Source organism: Mandrillus leucophaeus, unplaced genomic scaffold (assembly GCF_000951045.1).
Source record: "Mandrillus leucophaeus isolate KB7577 unplaced genomic scaffold, Mleu.le_1.0 Scaffold429, whole genome shotgun sequence".
Classification (NCBI taxonomy): domain Eukaryota; kingdom Metazoa; phylum Chordata; class Mammalia; order Primates; family Cercopithecidae; genus Mandrillus; species Mandrillus leucophaeus.
Genome location: NW_012104576.1, coordinates 2,392,360 through 2,414,907, shown reverse-complemented (window position 1 = coordinate 2,414,907; position 22,548 = coordinate 2,392,360). Strand labels below are relative to the sequence as shown.

Genomic DNA, 22,548 nt, shown 5'->3' with positions numbered 1-22,548 from the left:
GATTTTAGACCGCTTAAAATACTCAGTGAACTTTAAGCAGAAAAAGATTTTTAAAAGATTTAAAGCAAAGTGAGAATATTGGAAAGGAGAAAAATTGTAAATCTTGCTAAATTATAAGTGTCTCCAGCACATACCTTTTAATTTCTAGTATTTAACCCAATCTTTCCTCAGATGGTCTCATTTTTTCCCTGATTGTGTACGGATCATTTGCTTGCTCATTTCAAATGAACCGGTCTTTCTTTGATATATCAGTTGAAGAAAGAAGGAAGAAAAAAACACGTCTGCTGATGTTTCCAGTTTTGAGTTGCTGTATCTCTTATATTGTTACTTAATTACTGAAAACTTGTTCTGCTCAATCTTATGGATCACTTTTTACTTTGGTAATGAGGCAGTGCTCAGTATGGAATGCAGTTGTGACATATTTGAGCAGCTGGTGTCATAATGCAACCATTTACATTATTCATGTATTCACCAATTTTTCCAAAACAGCAACAACAACAACAACAACAACAAACCACTCTAGAATACAATGGAAGGATTATGACAGGTGTCCAATCGTAGTTACATACTCTGCTAGAGCCAATTCTACCCACACAATCTTAAGCCCAATGTTGACCTTATGTCACCAATCCTCATTATCCCCTTTTCAAAATGAATTTCTTTTTAATAATTTTTATACATTTTTATCTCATTGAACTTAGCAGTTTCTAATTCCTGGAAAATATCAAACCACATAAAAACTTAAATGGAAATGGATCCAATAACAATTCTGGTAGTGCTGCAAATCTGACCATTACCTCCTTGATTCTCGTTTAAGGGACCTCAGAGGGCAGGTTTTCTCAGTTTGACAAATATCTTGTAATTTTTTCATAACTAATATCTAAAGAATTTACAATTCCATAATGTAAAAAGGGGAAAGAAATATTCCTCAATGAGTCAAATAATTTCTGCCTCATGATAAGTTTCTGTGACTAATGAGGCCATGGTTTGCGGCTTGACCTATGGAAAAAAATGTTCCCCCTCACATAGTACATACCTACAGATTGAGTATGCTTTTAGTGTAAACTGGAAAGATACATTATCATCATAATGTCCCTAGGATAATTTCAATTTGCATAAGAGATAGAATTGTATAGAACAATTACTGGTTAAGAAAGTATACAGCATCGGGTTGTGCATGAGTGGTGCCTTTCCCTGGCTATATGATATTTCAATTCATTAAACATATCTAAGCCTGAATATAGTCTGGCTTATATAATTGTTAACATCCATTCCTTTTTAAGGTTTTTGTTATTTTCCAGTGAAGACATTTCATTTTAATTATTCTATAAATACAATTTTTATTTTTATTTTATATATATACGCGTGTGTGTGTGTGTGTGTGTGTATTTTTTTTTTTTTTTTTGGTGACAGAGTCTTGCTGTGTCACCAGGCTGGAGTGCAGTGGCACAATCTCAGCTCACTGCAACCTCCGACTCCCAGGTTCAAGCAATTCTTCTGCCTCAGCCTCCCGAGTAGCTGGAACTACAGGCATGTGCCACTACACCCAGCTAATTTTTGTATTTTTAGTACAGATGGGGTTTCACCTTGTTGGCCAGGATGGTCTCAATCTCTTGACCTCATGATCCACCTGCACTTTGGCCTCCCAAAGTGCTGGGATTACAGGCATGAGCCACTGCGCCCAGCCACAAATATTTTAAGTTAGTAACACACGCACATATATGCACATGCACACACGGTCACATTTGTATATAAATGATTACCTTACAGTGTTTTGATATCTGTTTATTTCTATAGGGTCTGAAATAGAACAATTGACAGATGCATTTGGAAGAGATATACTAAAGGGTGAATTCAAGACACGATCAAAGAGTCTCCCTGGTAGGAACAAAAACTTTACATATTTAGTATTTCTGGTTAGTTTTGTTCTCTGGAGTGTAACTAAGTGTGCATCTTCAAGGAGAACAGTGCCTATACATTATTACATAGGCAAAAGTCTTCGTGAATTCCCCTCTATAATATTTCAACTCTAGTTTCAACTAGCAATGTAAAATTAGCTTTTCAAAAGCAGAAAGTCCAGATGATAGATGTGATAAGAAGATGAATATAACAGATAATAATTTTATTGGTTACCAGTTCACTCTATATGGTAAAAATATCAGTCAAGTTTGTAACATCTCAGCTGCAATAAAGTTATTTAGTTATATTTTTCAGAGATTACACAACTGAATTTAGTCCCGGGGTTACAGGGTTAGACACACTTCTCTGTGACCATTGGTGTGATACCAAAAGAAGACACCTTAGCAAATAAATAATGGAAAGAGACATTCAAAGAGTGCCCTGCTAAAACCACTGTCATCCAAGGGAGACTGTTTGATGCCCAAGGAGATGCCCTTAAAGAGCAACATAAGAGACTTTACACTGTAGAGGATAGAGACTTTAGGAAAATACTTCTGTCAAGTCACACACATACACAAATACACACACACACCCCACCACCACCACCACCACCAACAAGAAACAAGAAAACAAGAACAACAAGCCCCCCAAAAAGGAAGAGTCAACCAACATACAGATTTGCTATAATACGTTATCTAAAATGTCCAGATTTTAGCAAAAAAGTTAAGACATGCACAGAAACAGTACTCTGTAACACAAACACCAGGAAAAAGGCAAGGAAAACTGCCTGTGAGAGTCCTACATGTTAGATTTAGCAGACAATGACTACAAAGTAGTCAAATAATAATAATAATATCATCAAATAATTAAAACTCTTCTGAAAGAAGAAAAAGAAGGTATAATGACACTCTTTTATCAAATAGATGTCAACATTGTGATACAAATTAAACTTTTTAAAGAACCAAATTAATATTTGGAATTGAAAGGTAAAATAAGTGCAAGGGAAAATTCATTAGAGGGTCAAGGAAAGATTTGAACTGTCAGAAGGAGTAAGCAAACTTAATATAATGCGAATACCAGAATGAGAGTATTCCAAGTAGAGAGAGAATAAGAAAAAATATTTGAAGAAAAATGGCTGAATACTTTGAAAAATATTTACTGGGTCATATTAATCTATACATCCAAGTTCTATTAAATCTAAGTAGAACAAACACAAATCAATCCATGACCAAAGTAATCATTGTAAAAATGTTGAAAGACAAAGAGAAAATGTAAAATGCATCAAGAGAAAAACAATTCATCCCATAGAAGGTAACTCCAGTAAGATTAACATCTGTCTTAGCATTAGAAACTTATGAAGTCCAGAAGGCCATGGTGTTGTATATTGAAAGTGCTGAAAGGAAAAAAAAATCTACCAAGCAATAATTTTATTGCTAGCAAAACTATTTTTCAGAAAAGGTGAAAAATGAAATTGCTAAATAAATAAAAATTGAGAGATTTCATTTCTAGCAGAACTGTTTTCCAAGAAATTCTAAAGAAATTTGTTTAGGCTAAAAGGAATTGACCTCTTGACAGTAATTTGAATCCCCCTAAAAAAGGTATGAGTTAAATGTTATAATTGCAAAAGACAGTATGTATAAATATATATTCCACCTCCTTTCTTTTCTTAATTTATCTAAAAGACAACTGTATAAAAATATTTATATAATTGTATCATTGGGCATATAACATATCAACTTGTAATATATTCACAATAGCAGCACAAAGGTGATAGGAGAGAGAAGTGATGTAGCACTGTAAGAAAATAACACTGGATGATAAATACAGAGCAACAATAAAAAGAACCAAAAAATGTAAATAAGTGTGTTCATATAACAAATACTATAAACATGTACTTGGTCTTGTTTCTTTTCTCAGTTTATTTAAAAGGTATAAAGTTATACAAAGAAATAATTATAACAATAATTATTACATTGTCCTTAATATTTACAGGTATAATATGTATAACAATAGCACAAATACTGGGGAAAGAGAATAAAGCTATATATAAAAGAGTAGTGTTTCTGTATCTCAGTAGAATGCAATTTGTGTAAATGTGAAAAGGATTATAAAGTTGACTGAGGTAATAATTACATATTTCTGTAATAAGCATTGAATTGGACAGTTTAAATGGAAAAATAGTATGGTTTAAAAATATACACATTTTTAAAAGCTCAGGAACTCTAAGCAGGATAAGATTTTGTAAAATTTAAAGCAACAGGATAATAATGTAAGGGAGGAAAATTGTGACTTTTACTAGTTGATAAATTTCTCCAGCACATAACTTTGTCTTCCTAGTGTTTAACTCTAAAATGCTCTCCTCATTGACTCCCTGCTTATCTAAAAATCCTCTGATTTCTTAATTCAAATGAATCAGCCTTTCTTACTTGTATCTGTAGGAGAAAGACAAAGGAGCTGAAATGCACCTGTTAATGTTCCTCAGTTTTTTGTTGCATATAGCTTTACTTTTACAAAATGTTGTTACTGAATTATTGAAAACTCATTTTGTCCAATATGATGGGCTTTTTTTTTGGTTTTTTTTTTGTTTTTGTTTTTGTTTTTTTGAGACAGTGTCTCACTCTGTTGCCCAGGCTGGAGTACAGTGATGTGATCTCAGCTTATCACAACCTCCGCCTCCTGGGTTCAAGTGATTCTCCTGCCTCAGCCTCCTGAGTAGCTAGGACTACAGGTGCCTGCCACCACGCCCTGCTAATTTTTGTATTTTTAGTAGAGACGAGGTTTCACTATGTTGGCCAGGCTGGTCTCGAACTCGTGACCTCGAGATCCGCCCACCTCAACCTCCCAAAGTGCTGGGATTACAGGCATGAGCCACTGACCTGGCCAATATGATGCATTTTTACAATGATGCATAATCTGTAAATTATGCATATTTGAATTATATTGTAAATTATCTCTATTTGAATTATATTGGCGGTTTATTTGGGCTGACATGATAATAGTGCAAATTTTAACATTAATCATGGGCTCGGCCAATATTCCAAAGCAAGACTTCTACTCTATTGTTCAGCATCATTACAGGTGTCCAACTACCATTACATGCTCTGCTAGAACCAACTTTGACCCAAAAACTTTAGGTTTAATAAACCAGGTTTACCAATTCTAATTATCCCTTTTTCAATATGAAATTCCTTTTAGTAGATTTTTTAGTTTTTCCATCATTATACCTAGATACTAGTTTCTAAATCCAACAAAGTGTATAAATCACATAAAAGTCAAATGAAAAGGAATACAATCCTAATGCTGGTACTACTGCAAATATTCCTGTTTTCTTCTTTCTAGCTACAAAGTCTACCTGCTAAGAGAACCAGAGAGAAGAGACTTTTTCTCATTACATGCGTTATTTCTTATTCTTTTTTTATCACTGATGCCTAATTGAATTATAGTTACACCACCTAAAATAAACTATTAAAATATTTCTGGATGAGTCAAGGAACTTCTGTTTTATCACATTTTGTGAGTTGTGATGACCGTTGTGTACAGATAGGTCAATTATGAAAAAAAAATTTATGTTCCACCTCACCAGATATACCCCTACAACATGCATATGTTCTTAATATATCCTTGAAAGTTATGTTATTACCACAAACTAGTGTGATTTAAATTTGCATATGAGATTGCATTATATGGAAAAAATAGTTAAGAAATAAGGTAGCATAAGTCTGTGCCTCAATTTTGTTATTACTTGCTATATGGTATACATATAATGAGGTTTATATGATTGTTAATTGTCCTTTCAATTTAAGTTCCTATGTTGCTACAATCTGGACATTTTATTATAATTCTTCTACTCTAATGAAGAATATTAATTAGGATAGTATTAGACACATGCACACACACGTTAATATTTATGTTAGAAAAGTGTTTTGAAATCTGTTTGCTTTTATAGAGACTGATGAACGATTGCATCGTGCAACTGAGAGAGGTACAATAAATAATGCAATGAAGACACAGTTAAAGAGAAAGAGTCACCCTGGTAAGAATAAGAATTTTTAAATCTATTTATGGTTTACTATCTTCTCTGGAGTTTAAGTATGTATCTCTAATGACAACAGTACCTATATGTAATTATTACATGAGAAAAAGTCTTCATGAATTGCCTCCTATAATTAGTTGAACTCTAGTATTTATTCTCAATAGAAAATTAACTTTAGGGCTCATTTATTTAAAAAGTTATTCATAAAAGTCTAATGCTATAATGACCTTAGAATATGCTTGCAGAAATATTTCAAATGCTCTTCAATTTACTTTCTATTTATGGCCAATTAGTAAAGTTGCTTTGTATTTGCAAAAGCAGAATTGCTAGCTTATGAACATGATAACAAGATGAATATAACTGATAATTATTTCATTGGTTACCCATTCCCTCTTATATCATTATGTTATCAGGCAAATTGACAATGTTTCAACTGCTTTAGTTTTGTTATATAGTTCAAAAACTATACTACTGCATTTTTAGTGGTGAAACAGTGACACACTTCTCCTTAATTTTTGGTGTTGTACCCAAAGAGGCAGAGAGCTTAACAGAGACATAAGGGAAAGAGACAGATGAAGAGAGCCCTGTTAAAACAACTCTCATCCAAAAGTGATTGTGTGTTATGATGGTTAATACTGTCAATTTGATTGGATTGAAGGATTCAAAGTACTGATCCTGGTGTGTCTGTGAGGGTGTTGCCAAAGGAGATTAACATTTGAGTCAGTGGGCTGGGAAAGGCAGACACATCCTTAATCTGGGTGGGCACCATCTAATCAGTTGCCAGCATGGCTAGAATATAAAGCAGGTGAAAAAATGTGAAAAGACTAGACTGGCCTAGCCTCCCAGCCTACATCTTTCTCCTGTGCAGATGCTTCCTGCCCTCATGTGAGTTAATACTTAATAAACTCCCATCTATCTATATCTATATCTATCTTCTATTACTTCTTTCCCTCTAGAGAATCCTAACTAATACAGATTTTGGTACCAGGAGTGGTTCTAGAGGAACAGAATATTAAGGATGGAGTTTCTTTTGTTGGTTTTGGGGTTTCTGGAGTTGGCTGCTTAATATGATTAAACACAAAAATGTTAAGGACTGTACTTCTAATAGTGTGGAGAACACTGATAAAGAGCTGAAATTGTAGAAAAACATACACAAGCTCTTATCATGCAAGTGGCTGACCTGCAATGAAAGGTGCATGCACAGCCTTGCCAGGTGTCTACTCTTAAAGTGAGGGCATTGATTGAAAAAGAATGGGATCCTGAACCTTGGAATGGGGACGTGTGGAAGGACCAAATGAAGCTGGAGACACTGAGTTTGTAAACTCTGATGAATCTTTTTTACCAGAAGAAGCAGCTTCCCCATCCCCAATAGTGGCAACATCCCCTCCCCAACCCATGCTGCCACCAGCCTTTGCATCTTTGTCTGAGAAGATAAACTCTGTGCTGCCTGAGGCAACAGTGATGGCCTCCCCTGAGGCAGTTGCCAGGCAAGATAATGTTTATTCTCCTCAGGAACCACCCCCAACATCCCTGTTTGCTTCTAGACCTATAACTAAAGTCCCAGCAGTTCAAAGTGTAACCCCCATGGAAGTGCACTACACTCCAAAAGAACTGCTTGAGTTTTCTAATTTATATGAGCAGAAATCTGAAGAACTTGGAGTCCAGTGTGCGAGGGCAGGAAGCATCCAGCACGGGAAAAAGATGCCCTCCTTTTGAGAGATAGCTCTTATCCTGTTACTGGGTTTTGGTAGAAACTGAACATTTGACTATGGGTCATCTAGTCACCATGTGACCTGAACTACCTATCATGAACTGGGTGCTTGCTGACCTGTCTAGCCATAGAGTGGGGCATGCACAGCAGCATTCCATTATCAAATGGAAGTGGTATGTACATGATCGGGCTTGAGCAGGTCCTGAAGGCACAAGTGAGTTACATGAGAAGTGGCTCAAATGCCCATGGTCCCCACTCCTGCCACCCTGTCTGCTCTCCCCTAGCCTGCACCAGTGGCCTTATGGGGAGTTCCTTATGATAAGTGGACAGAGGAAGAAAAGACTAAGGCCTGGTTCACAGATGGTTCTGCATGTTGTCAGGCCTCTGAGCCTAAGCTAAGCCATCATATCCCCTGTGACCTGCATGTATACATCCAGATGGCCTGTTCCTGCCTTAACTGATGACATTACCTTGTGAAATTCCTTCTCCTGGCTCATCTTGGCTCAAAAAGCTCCCCCACCGAGCACCTTGTGACCCTCACTCCTGCCCACCAGAGAACAACCCCCCTTTGGCTGTAATTTTCTTTTACCTACCCAAATCCTATAAAACGGCCCCACCCCTATCTCCCTTCGCTGACTCTCTTTTCGAACTCGGCCCGCCTGCACCCAGGTGAAACAAACAGCCTTGTTGCCCACACAAAGCCTGTTTGGTTGTCTCTTCACATGGGACGCGAGTGAAATTTTGGTGCCGTGACTCGGATTGGGGGATCTCCCTTGGGAGATCAATCCCCTGTCCTCCCGCTCTTTGTTCTGTGAAAGATCCACCTATGGCCTCTGGTCCTCAGACTAACCAGCGCCAGGAACATCTCACCAATTTTAAATCGGGTAAGCGGCCTCTCTTTAGTCTCTTCTCCAAGCTCTCTCACTATCTCTCAACCTCTTTTCTCCTTTCAATCTTGGCGCCACACTTCAGTCTCTCCCTTCTCTTCATTTCAGTTCCTTTCCTTTCCTGGTAGAGACAAAGGAGATGCGTTTTATCGTTGGACCCAAAACTCCGGCGCCGGTCACAGACTCGAGAAGGCAGTCTTCCCTTGGTGTTTAATCACACGGGGACGCCTGCCTGATTATTCACCCACGTTTCAGAGGTGTCTGACCACGCGGGGACGCCTGCCTTGGTCCTTCACCCTTAGCAGCAAGCACCACTTTCCTAGGGGGCAAGCACCCCCCACCCCTTCTCTCCGTGTCTCTACCCCTTCTCTTTAAACCTGCCTCCTTCACTATGGGCAGCCTTCCACCCTCCATTCCTCCTCCTTCTCCCTTGGCCTGTGTTCTCAAGAACTTAAAACCTCTTCAACTCTCACGTGACCTAAAATCTAAATTTTCTTCTGCAATACTGCTTGACCCCAATACAAACTTGACAATGGTTCCAAATAGCCAGAAAATGGCACTTTCAATTTCTCCATCCTACAAGACCTAAATAATTCTTGTTGTAAAATGGGCAAACGGTCTGAGGTGCCTGATGTCCAGGCATTCTTTTACACATTGGTCCCTCCCTAGTCTCTGCTCCCAATGAGACTTATCCCAAATCTTCCTTCTTCCCCTCCCACCTGTCCCCTCAGTCCCAGCCCCAAGCGTCGCTGAGTCTTTTGAATCTTCCTTTTCTACAGACCCATCTGACCTCTCCCCTCCTCCCCAGGCTGCTCCTCGCCAGGTCCCAGTTCTTCCTCAGCCTCCACTCCCCCACCCTATAATTCTTTTATCACCTCCCCTCCTCACACCCGGTCCAGCTTACAGTTTCATTCTACCACTAGCCCTCCCCCACCTGCCCAGCAATTTCCTCTTAAAAAGGTTGCTGAAGCTAAAGGCATAGTCAAGATTAATGCTCCTTTTTCTTTATCCGACCTCTCCCAAATCAGTTAGCATTTAGGCTCTTTTTCATCAAATATAAAAACCCAGCCCAGTTCATGGCTCATTTGGCAGCAACCCTAGACGTTTTACAGCCCTAGACCCTGGAAGGTCAGAAGGCCGTCTTATTCTCAATATGCATTTTATTTTATTACCCAATCCACTCCTGACATTAAATAATATATATATAGCTTTATTTTCTTTCCCCAGTATTTGTGCTATTGTTATACATATTATACCTGTAAATATTAAGGGCAATGTAATAATTATTGTTAAATAAAGCTCCAAAAATTAAATTCTGGCCCTCAAACCCCACAACAGGACTTAATTAGCCTTGCCTTCAAGGTGTACAATAATAAAGAAAAGTTACAATTACATGCCTCCACTGTGAGACAAAATCCCAGCCACATCTCCAGCACACAAGAACTTCCAAATGCCTAAACCACAGTGACCAGGCATTCCTCCAGGACCGCTTCCCCAAGGAACTTTCTTCAAGTGCCGGAAATCTGGCCACTGGACCAAGGAATGCCTGCAGCCTGGGATTCCTCCTAAGTTGTGTCCCATCTGTATGGGACCCCACTGGAAATCGGACTGTCCACCTCGCCTGGCAGCCACTCCCAGAGCCCCTGGAACTCTGGTCCAAGGCTCTCTGACTGACTCCTTCCCAGATCTTCTTGGCTTAGTGGCTAAAGACTGACGCTGCCCGATTGCCTCGGAAGCCTACAGGACCATCACAGACACTTTAGGTAACTCTCACAGTGGAGGGTAAGTCCATCCCCTTCTTAATCAATACAGAGGCTACTCACTCCACATTACATTCTTTTCAAGGGCCTGTTTTCTCTGCCTCCATAACTGTTGTGGGTATTGACGGCCAGGCTTCTAAACCTGTTAAAACTCCCCAACTCTAGTGCCGGCTTGGACAACATTCTTTTATGCACTCCTTTTTAGTTATCCCGACCTGCCCAGCTCCCTTATTAGGTTGAGACATTTTAATTATCTGCTTCCCTGACTATTCCTGGGCTACAGCCACACCTCATTGCCACCTTTTCCCCCAGTTCAAAGCCTCCTTCACATCCTCCCCTCGTATCTCCCCACCTTAAACCACAAGTATAGGACACCTCTACTCCCTCCTTAGCGACTGATCATGCATCCCTTACTATCCTATTAAAACCTAATCACTCTTACCCTGCTCAATGCCAATATCCCATCCCACAGCATGCTTTAAAAGGATTAAAGCCTGTTATCACAGCGTGGCCTTTTAAAACCTATAAACTTCCCTTACAATTCCCCCATTTTACCTGTCCTAAAACCAGACAAGGCTTACAGGTTAGTTCAGGATCTGCGCCTTATCAACCAAATTGTCTGGCCTATCCACCTCGTGGTGCCAAACCCTTATACTCTCCTATCCTCAATACCTCCCTCCACAACCCAGTATTCTATTCTGGATCTCAAACATGCTTTCTTTACTATTCCTTTGCACCCTTCATCCCAGCCTCTCTTTGCTTTCACTTGGACTGACCCTGACACCCATAAAGCTCAGCAAATTACCTGGGCTGTACTGCCACAAGGCTTCCCAGACAGCCCCCATTACTTCAGTCAAGCCCAAATTTCTTCCTCGTCTGTCACCTATCTTAGCATAATTCTCATGAAAACACACATGCTCTCCCTGCGGCTCGTGTCTGGCTAATCTCCTAAACCCCAATCCCTTCTACAAAACAACAACTCCTTTCCTTCCTAGGCACAGTTAGTGCGGTCAGAATTCTTACACAAGAGCCAGGACCGCGCCCTGTAGCCTTTCTGTCCAAACAACTTGACCTTACTGTTTTAGCCTAGCCCTTATGTCTGCATGCAGTGGCTGCTGCTGCTTTAATACTTTTAAAGACCTTTCCCACAGGGTCTGAGAAGGCCACTGTGGTCATTTCTTCCCCTCTGTCACACACAATTCCTCAGTTTGGCCTTCCCAGCTCTATACAGTCCGATAACAGACTAGCCTTTATTAGTCAAATCACCCAAGCAGTTTTTCAGGCTCTTGGTATTCAGTGAAACCTTTATATCCCTTACCCATCCTTATTCTTCAGGAAAGGTAGAACGGACTAATGGTCTTTTAAAAACACACCTCACCAAGCTTAGCCACTAACTTAAAAAGGACTAGACAATACTTTTACCACTTGCCCTTCTCAGAATTCAGGCCTGTCCTCAGAATGCTACAGGGTATAGCCCATTTGAGCTCCTGTATGGATGCTTCCTTTTATTAGGCCCCAGTCTCTTTCCAGACACCAGCCCAACTTGAACTGCACCCCAAAAACTTGGATAGAGCCTAAAAACTCACCAACCAAGCGAGTAATTATGCTGAACCTCCTTAGGCACTCTCTGATTGGATGTCCTGGGTCCTCCCAATTCTTAGTCCTTTAATACCTGTTTTTCTCCTTCTCTTTCATTTAGTTTTTCAATTCATACAAAACCGTATCCAGGACATCACCAATAATTCTGTATGACAAATGCTCCTTCTAACAACCCCACAATATCACCCCTTACCACAAAGTCTTCCTTCAGCTTAATCTCTCCCACTCTAGGTTCCCACACCACCCCAATCCCGCTCAAAGCAGCCCTGAGAAACATCGCCCATTATCTCTCCATACCACCCCCCAAAATTTTTGCCACCCCAACACTTTACCACTACTTCATTTTATTTTTCTTATTAATATAAGAAGACAGGAATATCAGGCCTCTGAGCCCAAGCTAAGCCATTGTATCCCCTGTGACATGCACGTATACATCCAGATGGCCTGTTCCTGCCTTAACTGATGACATTACCTTGTAAAATTCCTTTCCTGGCTCATCTTGGCTCAAAAAGCTCCCTCACAGAGCACCTTGTGACCCTCACTCCTACCCGCCAGAGAACAACCCTCCTTTGACTGTAATTTTCCTTTACCTACCCAAATCTTATAAAACGGCCCCACCCCTATCTCCCTTTCACTGACTCTCTTTTCGGACTCAGCCCGCCTACACCCGGGTGAAATAAACAGCCTTGTTGCTCACACAAAGCATGTTTGATGGTCTCTTCACACTGACGCGAGTGAAACATGTTATGCAGGCACCACTAGAAAGTGGACAACTATAGCACTACAGCCCATTTCTAGGCCATCCCTGAAACACAGCTGTGAAGGGAAATCTTCTCAGTGGACAGAACTTCGAGCAGTGCACCTGGTTGTGCACTTTTCATGGGAGGAGAAATGGCCAGATGTGTGGTTATATATTGATTCATGGGTTGGAGCCAATAGTTTGTCTGCATGGTCGGGGTCTTGAAAGAAGCATGATTGAAAAATTGGTGACAAAGAAATTTGGGGAAGAGGTATGTGAATGGACCTCTCTGAATGGTCAAAAACTGAAGATATTTGTATCCCATGTGAGTGCTCACCAACGGGTAACCTCAGCAGAGGAGGATTTTAATAATCAAGTGGATAGGATGACCCGTTCTGTGAACACCAGTCAGCCTCTTTCCCCAGCCATGCCTGTCATTGCCCAATGGGCCCATGAACAAAGTGGCTATGGTGGCAGGGATGGAGGTTACACATGGACTCAGCAATGTGGACTTCCACTCACCAAGACTGATCTGGCTACAGCCACTGCTGAGTGCCCAATTTGCCAGGGCAGAGACTAACACTGAGCACCATTCCTCAGTACCTGGTGGTAGGTGGCAGGTTGATTATATGGGGCCTTTTCCATCATGGGAAGGGCAGAGGTTTGTCCTCACTGGAATAGACACTTACTCCAGGTATGGGTTTGCCTATCCTGCATGCAATGCTGCTGCCAAGACTACCATCCATGGACTCACAGAATGCCTTATACACATGATGCTCTACACAGCATTGCCTCTGACCAAGGCACTCACTTTATGGCTAAAGAAGGGTGGCAGTAGCATGTTCTCATTCATAGGTGGGAGTTGAACAATGAGAACACGTGGACACAGGGTGGGGAACATCACACACTGGGGCCTGTCAGGGGGTAGGGGGCTGGGGGAGGTATAGCATTGAGAGAAATACCTAATGTAAATGACGAGTTGATAGGTGCAGCACACCAACATGGCATATGTAAACCTATGTAACAAACCTGCATGTTGTTCACATGTACCTTGGAACTTAAAGTATAATTAAAAAAAAGAAAAAAAGGAAAAAAACCATGTTTTAAAATGGCCCTGCAAAACCATATTTTTTGTGGGAGAAATTTCTATCCATAGAGAATCTCCATTAATGTAGCCAGGAAATTCCTTTCCAGGCATTTCCCAAATATAGGAGAGATTAACTAAGTGCCTGCCATCTTTTAAGTCCCGAAAAGAGACATTTGTCATCTATTCTCTCTAAAGACCTGTGAGGCTTCATCTACACAACAAAGACTTTGGCTTCGACAATCCCCCTTATCTTGACTAAAGCATTTCTTTCCACTGACTTCAAGTCTTTAGACAAAGCCTAACTGTTTCAACCAATTGCCAGTCAGAAAATCTTTGAATCTACCTCCAACCTGGAAGCCCATGACCTTTTAAGATGCCCTGCTTTTTTTATCTGAACCAAAGTATACCTTCCATGTATTGATTTATGTCTTTGCTTATAACTTCTGTCTCCCTAAAATGTATAAAACCAAACTGTAATTCAACTACCTTGGGCATACTTTCTCAAGAACTCTTGAGACTGTTCCCTGGGCCATGGTCATTCATGTTGGCTCAGAATAAACCTGTTTAAATTGTTAAAAGAAAAAAAAAAGTGCGGCAGTGGACTCATGCTCATGGAATTCACTGGTCTTACCATGTTCCCCATTATCCTGAAGCAGCTGGAATGGCCTTTTGAAGTCACCATTACAATGCCAACTAGGTGACGATACTTTGCAGGGCTGGGACAAAGTTCTCCGTAAGGCAATGTATTCTCTGAATCAGCATCCAATATATGGTACTGTTTCTCCCATAGCCAGGATTCACGGGTCCAGGAATCATGGGGTGGAAGTGGGAAGTGGCACCACTCACCATCACCCCTAGTGATCCACTAGCAAAACTTTTGCTTCTTGTTCCTGTGATATTACTTTCTGCTCACCTAGAGGTCTTAGTTCCAGAGAGAGGAATGCTGCCACCAGGAGATACAACAACAATTCAATTAACCTGAAGTTAAGAGTGCCACATGGACACTTTGGGTACCTCCTACCTTTAAGTCAACAGGCTAAGAAGGGGGCTACAGTGTTGGCTTGGGCGATTGACCTGGACTATCAAGATGAATTCAGTCTACAACTCCACAATGGAGATCAGGAAGAGTATGCATGGAATACAGGAGATTCATCAGCGCATCTCTTAGTATTACCATGCCCTGTGATTAAGGTCAATGGGGAATTACAACAGCCCAATCCAGGCAGGACTGCAAATAGCACAGACCCTTTAGGAATGAAGGTTTGGGTCACTCCACCAGGAAAAAATTCCATAGCCTGCTGAGGTGCTTGCTGAAGGCAAAGGGAATACAGAATGCATAAGTAGAAGAAGGCAGTCACCAATGCCAGCTACAACAACGTGACCAGCTGCAGAAATGAGGACTGTAATTGTCATGAGTATTTCCTCCTTCTTTTGTTAAAAACAAATTTGTGCATGTATACACTTGTACTAAGAACATATCTTCATTTTATTTCCTTTTTCCTTTATCATGTGACATAAGATTTATTGACTTCATATCAGCATTTAAGTATTGTTAACTTTAGGTAATAGTATTTGGGTTGGGGATTTGTGTGTTTCTGGTTGTATGAAGGATAGTTGTATTATGTTAGGCATAATTATGACTTTATTGTTGCCTTTATTTAAAGATTGTGTATGATCTCAGGAGATGTGTATGGGTTCAAATTGATAAGGGGTGGACTTATGATGGTTAATACTGAGTGTCAACTTGATTGGATTGAAGGATGCAACGTATTAATTATGGGTGTGTTTGTGAGGGTGTTGCCAAAGGGGATTAACATTTGAGTCAGTGGACTGGAAAGGCAGACCCACCCTTAATCTGGGTGGGCACCATCTAATCAGCTACCAGTGTGGCTAGAATATAAAGCAGGCAGAAAAATGTAAAAAGACTAGACTGGCCTAGCCTCCCTACATCTTTCTCCTGTGCTGGATGCTTCCTGACCTCAAACATTGGACTCCAGGTTCTTCAGTTTTGGGACTTGACTGGCTCTCCTTGCTCCTCAGCTTGCAGGAGCTGACCTATTGTGGGACCTTGTGATCATGTGAGTCAATACTTAATAAATATATATATCCTATTAGTTCTTATATATGGATATATATAAAATATATATACACATATTTTATATATATATATCCTATTCTTTCCCTCTAGAGAACCCTAATACATGTGTATACACATCTGTGCCCACAAAGGAATAACATTAGAAGCTTCATGTTGCAGGAGAAGACTTCAGTAAAATAGAAAATAGTCCACCCACATAGCTAAATAAGGAAACATGTACACAACAAGATTCCAAAAAGTAAACAAGAAATTCGTATGTAGGTTTGCTATCTAAAAAGCCAAATTTTAGCAAAATATGATAGGCAAGCAAAAAAGAAAAAAAAAAAAAAAAAGAAGATGTGTCCCATACAAAGGAAAAATGCAACAGAAACTTTTATGAGGATGCCAAATGTTTGGCATAGCAGGGAAAGACTACAAAACAATTCTTATAAATATTTAAAAGAATTGATAAAATCTATGCTTAAGCATGAAAGGAAGATATGATGAGAATGTCTCACCAAATAGAGAATATTAACAAAAAGATTGAAAGTATTTTGATTTATAATTGAGCATATTTATGGGATTCAATATGATGTTTTAGTGCACGTAAAAAGGAAATTCTAGAGTTGATAGTACAAAAACCGAAGAGAAATTCACTAGAGGGGCTCAAGAGTAGTTTTAACAGAATAAATAATCTGTAAATTTAAAGTAATAGGATTACTAGGAGAGAAAGAACAAAATAATTTAAAGAAATTATGGCTGAAAATTTTGAAAAGTATTTGATGTAAAATACTAGTCCACCTATCCAAGCTCAATTAAATCCAGTTATATAAACACAATAAAATTCACAACCAGATCCAACATAGTAAAAACGTTGAGAGACAAAGTGAAAACCTTAAAGTGTCAAGAGAACAACTACAGTCATGTGTTGTCTAATGATGGAAATGTGTCCTGAGAAATACATAGTTAGGCAACTTCATCATCATGCAGACATCATAAAGTTACATACTTACACAAACCTAGGTGGTATAGCTTTCTACACACCTAGGCTATGTTGTATAGCCTATTGCTCCTAGGCTGTGAACTTGTAAAGCATGTTACTGGACTGAATTCTGCAGGCAATGGTAACACAAGAGTAAGCAATTCTGTATCTAAACATAGAAAAGATACAGTAAAAATACCATATAAAAGATAAAAAGTGGTACACCTGTATAGGGTACTTACCATGAATAGAGCTTGCAAGACTGAATGTTGCTCTGGGTGTGTCAGTGAATGAGCAGTGAGTGAATGCAAAGGTCTAGGACATTATTATACACTACAGTAGACTTTATAAACACTGTGTGTACACTTAGGCTACATGAAATTTATTTTTAAAAATCTTTCCTTAAAAATAACCTTAGCTTACTGTAACTTCTTAACTTTATAAACTTTTTAATTTTTTTAATTTTTGAACTCTTATAATAACATTTAACTTAAAACACAAACACATTGTACAGTTGTACAAAAATATTTTCTTTTCCTATATGCCTATTCAATAAGATGCTTTCTGTTTAATTTTTTTTTTTACTTTTAAAGTATTTTTGTTAAAAACTGAAACACAAATACACACATTAGCCTAGACCTACACAGAATCAGGATCATCAATATCATCACTCTCTTCCACCTCCAAATCTTGCCCCAGTGGAAAGTCTTCAGGGGAAATAACACACATGAAGCTTTCATCTCCTATGATAACGATGCCTTCTTCTGGAATACATCCTGAGGGACCTGTCTGAGGCTGTTTCACAATTAACATTTTTTGTAAGTAGCAGTATACATACTCAAATAAAAATAAACAAGTCTAGTAAGTATATAAACCAGTAACATAGCTTTTTATTGTTATCATCAAGTGTTATGTACTGTACATAATTCTATGTGCTATATTTTTATATATCTGGCAACAGAGTAGGTTTGTTTACACCAGCATCATCACAGGCATGTGAGTAATTCATTGCATTAAGATGTTACAATGGTTACATCACTACATGATAGAAATTTCCAGCTCCATTACAATCTTTTGGAATCACCATCTTATACGTGGTCCAAACATCATTTTGTATAGTTACATGACTGTAACTATACAAAAGTTAATTCTAGTAAGATTAATAGGTGACATAGCATCAGAAACTATGGAGGCCAAGGCCAGGCACGGTGGCTCACGCTTGTAATCCCAGCACTTTGGGAGGCTGAGGCGGGTGGATCACTTGAGGTCAGCAGCTTGAGACCAGCCTGGCTAACCTGGTGAAACCCAGTTTCTACTAAAATACAAAAATTAGCTGGGCATGGTGGTACGGGCCTGTAATCCCAGCTACTTGTGAGGCTGAGGCAGGAGAATCACTTGAACCCAGGAGGTGGAGGTTGCAGTGAGCCAAGATCGTGCCACTGCACTCCAGTCTGGGTGACAGAGAGAGACTCCATCTTGGGGAAAAAAAAAAAATGATGGAGGCCAGAAGGCAGTGGGATGGCATTTTCAAAGGGCTGCAAGAAAAAAATATCAACCAATAATCTTATGTTTTGCAAAATTATTTTTAAAAATGAAACTCAAATAAAAAGAATATCAAATAAATAAAAATTTGCAGGGTTAGTTGGTATCAGGCCATGCTATAGAAAAAATACTTAAGAAAGTTCCTCAGGCTGACAACAAGTTTCCTCACATTGTAATTTTTTCAACAAATGCATTAGTGAAATAATTCTATTACATAATATTCTATAAATGCATATTTTGTTTTTTCTTCTCTTAATTGATTTAAAATGTAATTGTGTGGTACCATACATACATATATAAAATTGATATGTAACTGTATTTTGGGGCCTATCACATAAAAGACATGTAATAGACATGCAATATGTTTGACAATAGCAGCACAAAGGAAATGGCTGGGAGCAATAGTATGCTAGAGGAAGAAAATGACAATAGATGGTAACTCAAATTCACAGGAAATAATAAAAAGAACCAGAAACTATAAACAAGAATGTTCATATAATAAACATAAATATGTACTTGTTCTTCTTTCTTTTCTCAGTTCTTTAAAAGGCATAAAGTTATATAGATAAATAATTATAACAATCGTTTTAATATTTATAGGTATAACTACAGTATAAATGTCAGGAAGAGGGAATAGAAAATTTGGCAGAAATGCTTGTATAGTTTACAGAAATTAATTAGAATAAATCTGAAGTAGATTCTAAAAATGACCGTGGTGATGGTTTAACAACTCTGTGAATATATTAAAATATTTGAATTAGATGCTTTACAAGGGCAAATCATATGATATATTACACTTTTTTAAAAAGAAAGCTCAATAAAATCCATGTGTAACACTTTTAAAAAGAGATGTAAAGTACTGGGAGGATGTTATGAAGAAGGAAAATTGTGACTCTTACTAAATTATATTTCTCTAGCACATAATTTTATATTAGTGCTTAAACCTATCTGTCCTCAAATACTCATTACTGATCTAAGAAACTTTTGCTTATCAACTCAAATGAATCAATACTCCTTGCTTATACAAGTCAGGGAAATAACTAAAAAGGTTAAAATATGTCTGCTAATGTTCCCCAGGTTTTTTGTTGTTGTTGTTATTGCTATAGGTCATCATTTTCACAAAATATTTTAATTAAATTAATGACTTGTTCTGTCAATCTGATGCATCTTTTCATTTGGAGATGATACCCTAAATTGTTCCTATTTCTATACAGATTGTAATGGTGGTACATATGGGATGCAAAGGTCATTGTGCAGCTTTAAAATTTATTCATGGACTCAACCATTTCTCCAGAGCAAAACTTCTACTCTATGATGTCTGAGTCATTGCAGTTTTCACCCTACAGTCACATGCTCTGCTAAGACCCAATTTCACCCACAAAACTTGAGGCCCAGTAGATGACCCAGCTTCATAAATCCAGATTATTCAATTTTTAATATGAATTCCCTTTATTAATTTTGATTTTATTTTTCTGTCATTGACCCTAGTAGTTGTTTCAAAAGCAACCAAAAAGTTCAAATCATATCAAAACTCAAAGGGAAAGGAATCTAATCTCAGTGCTGATACGAATGCAAAATCACCCATTTCTTCCTCCCCATCTACAAAGTCTACATTCTAAATGGACCTGAGAGGGCACTTTCTACCAGTCCACAATAATCACTGCTGTCACATAACTTATAGTTACATGACATAAAAAGGGTCTAAAATATTCTTAGAAGAATCAGAGAATTTCTCCCTGATGGTTAACTTTCTGTGACTATAAAGACCATAGTTCACAAGTTGACTTGTGAATAAAATTATATTCCACCTCACAAGGTATATCCATACCTGGTGTATGGATATGCTTGTATGAAGTATGAAGATGCTTAAAAATTATATTCTTATCATAAACTCTCTAGGATGATTTCAGTTTGCAGAAGAGGCAGCATTGTATGGAAGAAAGCACTGATTAGGAATAACGAACATCTATTTCTGTATAAGTTTTATAGTTAACTATATATCTGATTTTGTTCAAATCACTAAACTTCTCTAGGCTTATATGATTGCTAAGATTGCTTCCAGTTCTAAAGCTTTATAATTCTGCAGTCCAGAGCTTTTTTTTTACTAATTCATCTTCTTTAATGACTGATGCTAATTATTACTATTTATATGTACAAATATACCATCACATACACACAGACACAGACATATGTTACAATTTACCTTTCAAAGCATTTTGAAAATCTGTTTTGTTTTTATAGAGACTGGCCTAAAACACTTGAAAGGTGTTAATGAAAAAGATACAATAAAACATCTAATCAACATACAGTCAAAGAGGCATGCAGGTAAGAACAAGAATTTTTCAAGCCTCCTGTTAATGGCTTATTTAGCTCTGAAGTTAAATTAAATATGGTTCTTTGATGATGACTGTAGCTGTAAGTCATCATTACATGAGAAAATATCTTCATAAATTTCTTCCTGTAATTTGTGGAACTCTAGTATTTGCTATCAATGGAACATTAGTTAGATATAATTAGTTTTAGAACTTATTTATTGGTAAAGAATCCATAAAAATGCAAGGCTGTTGTGACCCAAATATATGCTTGATGCTATTATTTCAAATGCTATACTGTAATTCAATGCTGACTTCAGGTCCTGAATATCTCTGAAACAATTTTCTGTCTTAATTATCTGTCTAATATTCTCAGTGGGGTGTTGAAGTCTCCCACTATTATTGTATTAGAGCCTAAGTCTCTTTGAAGGTCTCTAAGAACTTGCTTTATGAATCTGGGTGCTCATGTGTTAGATGCTTATATTTAGGATAGTTAGATCTTCTGGCTGAATTGAACCTTTACCCTTAGTAATGCAGCACTATTCACAATAGCAAAGACATGAAATCAACCCAAATGCCCATCAGTAATAGACTAGATAAAGAAAAGTTGGTACATATACACCATGGAATACTATGCAGACATAAAAAAGAAACAAGATCATGTCCTTTGCAGGGACATTGATGGAGCTGGAGGCCATTATCCTTAGCAAACTAACACAGGAATAGTAAACCAAATACTGCATGTCCTCACCTATAAATGGGAGCTAAATGATGAGAACATATGGACACATAGAGGGGAACAACACACACTGGGGCCTTTTGGAGAGTGGAGGATGAAAGAGGGACAGGATCAGGAAAAATAACTAATGGGTACTAGGATTAATACTTGGGTGATGAAATAATCTATACAACAAAACCCCATGACACAAGTTTACCTATGTAACAAACTTGCGCTTGTACTCCGAACTTAAAATGAAAGTTGAAAAAAATGAAAACAGATGCTGTACTTATCATTTTATATTTCTGGCTTAGAGAGGAAAGTTGCCTTAAATTTGTAAAAGCATACAGACTAACTTGTGAATGTGATAAGAAGAGGAATATAACAGATAGTCATTTTATTGGCTACCCATCCTCTCTATTTGATAAAAATATCAGGTAAATTTACAATCTCTCAGCTACAGTAAAGTTATTTAATTGTGTTCCACGATTTAGTGATTAAACAACTAAATTTACTTCTGGAATAATAGTGTTAGGCATATTTTTCCTTGATCTTTGGTGAGATACTGAAAGAGGCAGGGAGCTTAACAGAGAAATAAGGGAAAGAGGCCATTAAAGAGAGTCCCCCTGAAACCACTATCATTCAAAAGTGGCAGTGTGCTACCAAAAGCAGTGCTCCTGGAGGAACAATATTAGAATCTTCTTGTAGTGGAGAAAAATAATGTAAAATAGTCAAAAGAAATCACTAAAAAGCAAACAACAAGTTTTGAAATATGATGAATAAATCAATATCTAGATTTGTCTATAATATCATCCAAAATATCCAAAATATCCAGTTTTTATTCTAAAATTCATAGGAACCAAAAAAAAAAAAAAGAGCCTGAATACCTAAAGCAATCATAAGCAAAAAGAACAAAGCTTGTAGTATCACATTACCTGACTTCAAACTATACTATAAGGCTACAGTAACCAAAACAGTGTGATACTGATACAAAAACGGACGTGTAGACCAGTGGAACAGAATACAGAACCCAGAAAGAAAGACACACACCTACAGCTATCTGATATTTGACAAAGTCAACAAAAATAAGCAATGGAGAAATGATTCCCTATGCAATAAACGGTGCTGAGATAGCTGGCTAGCTATACGTAGATGAAACTAGACCCCTACCTTTCACCATATACAAAAATTAACTCAGGATA

The 22,548-nt window shown here is 38.1% G+C and overlaps 1 protein-coding gene across 1 annotated transcript in view; it reads left to right on the top strand.

Annotated features, from left to right (window-relative positions):
• Nucleotides 1-22,548, top strand: part of LOC105549005 (uncharacterized protein C10orf68-like) — a 180,156-nt gene that overhangs the window by 128,120 nt on the left and 29,488 nt on the right. Inside the window, exons 9-11 of the mRNA XM_011993312.1 lie at nt 1,798-1,881; nt 5,846-5,932; nt 20,558-20,641. Coding sequence (XP_011848702.1) covers nt 1,798-1,881; nt 5,846-5,932; nt 20,558-20,641 — 255 coding nt within the window. The remainder of the gene's footprint in view (nt 1-1,797; nt 1,882-5,845; nt 5,933-20,557; nt 20,642-22,548) is intronic.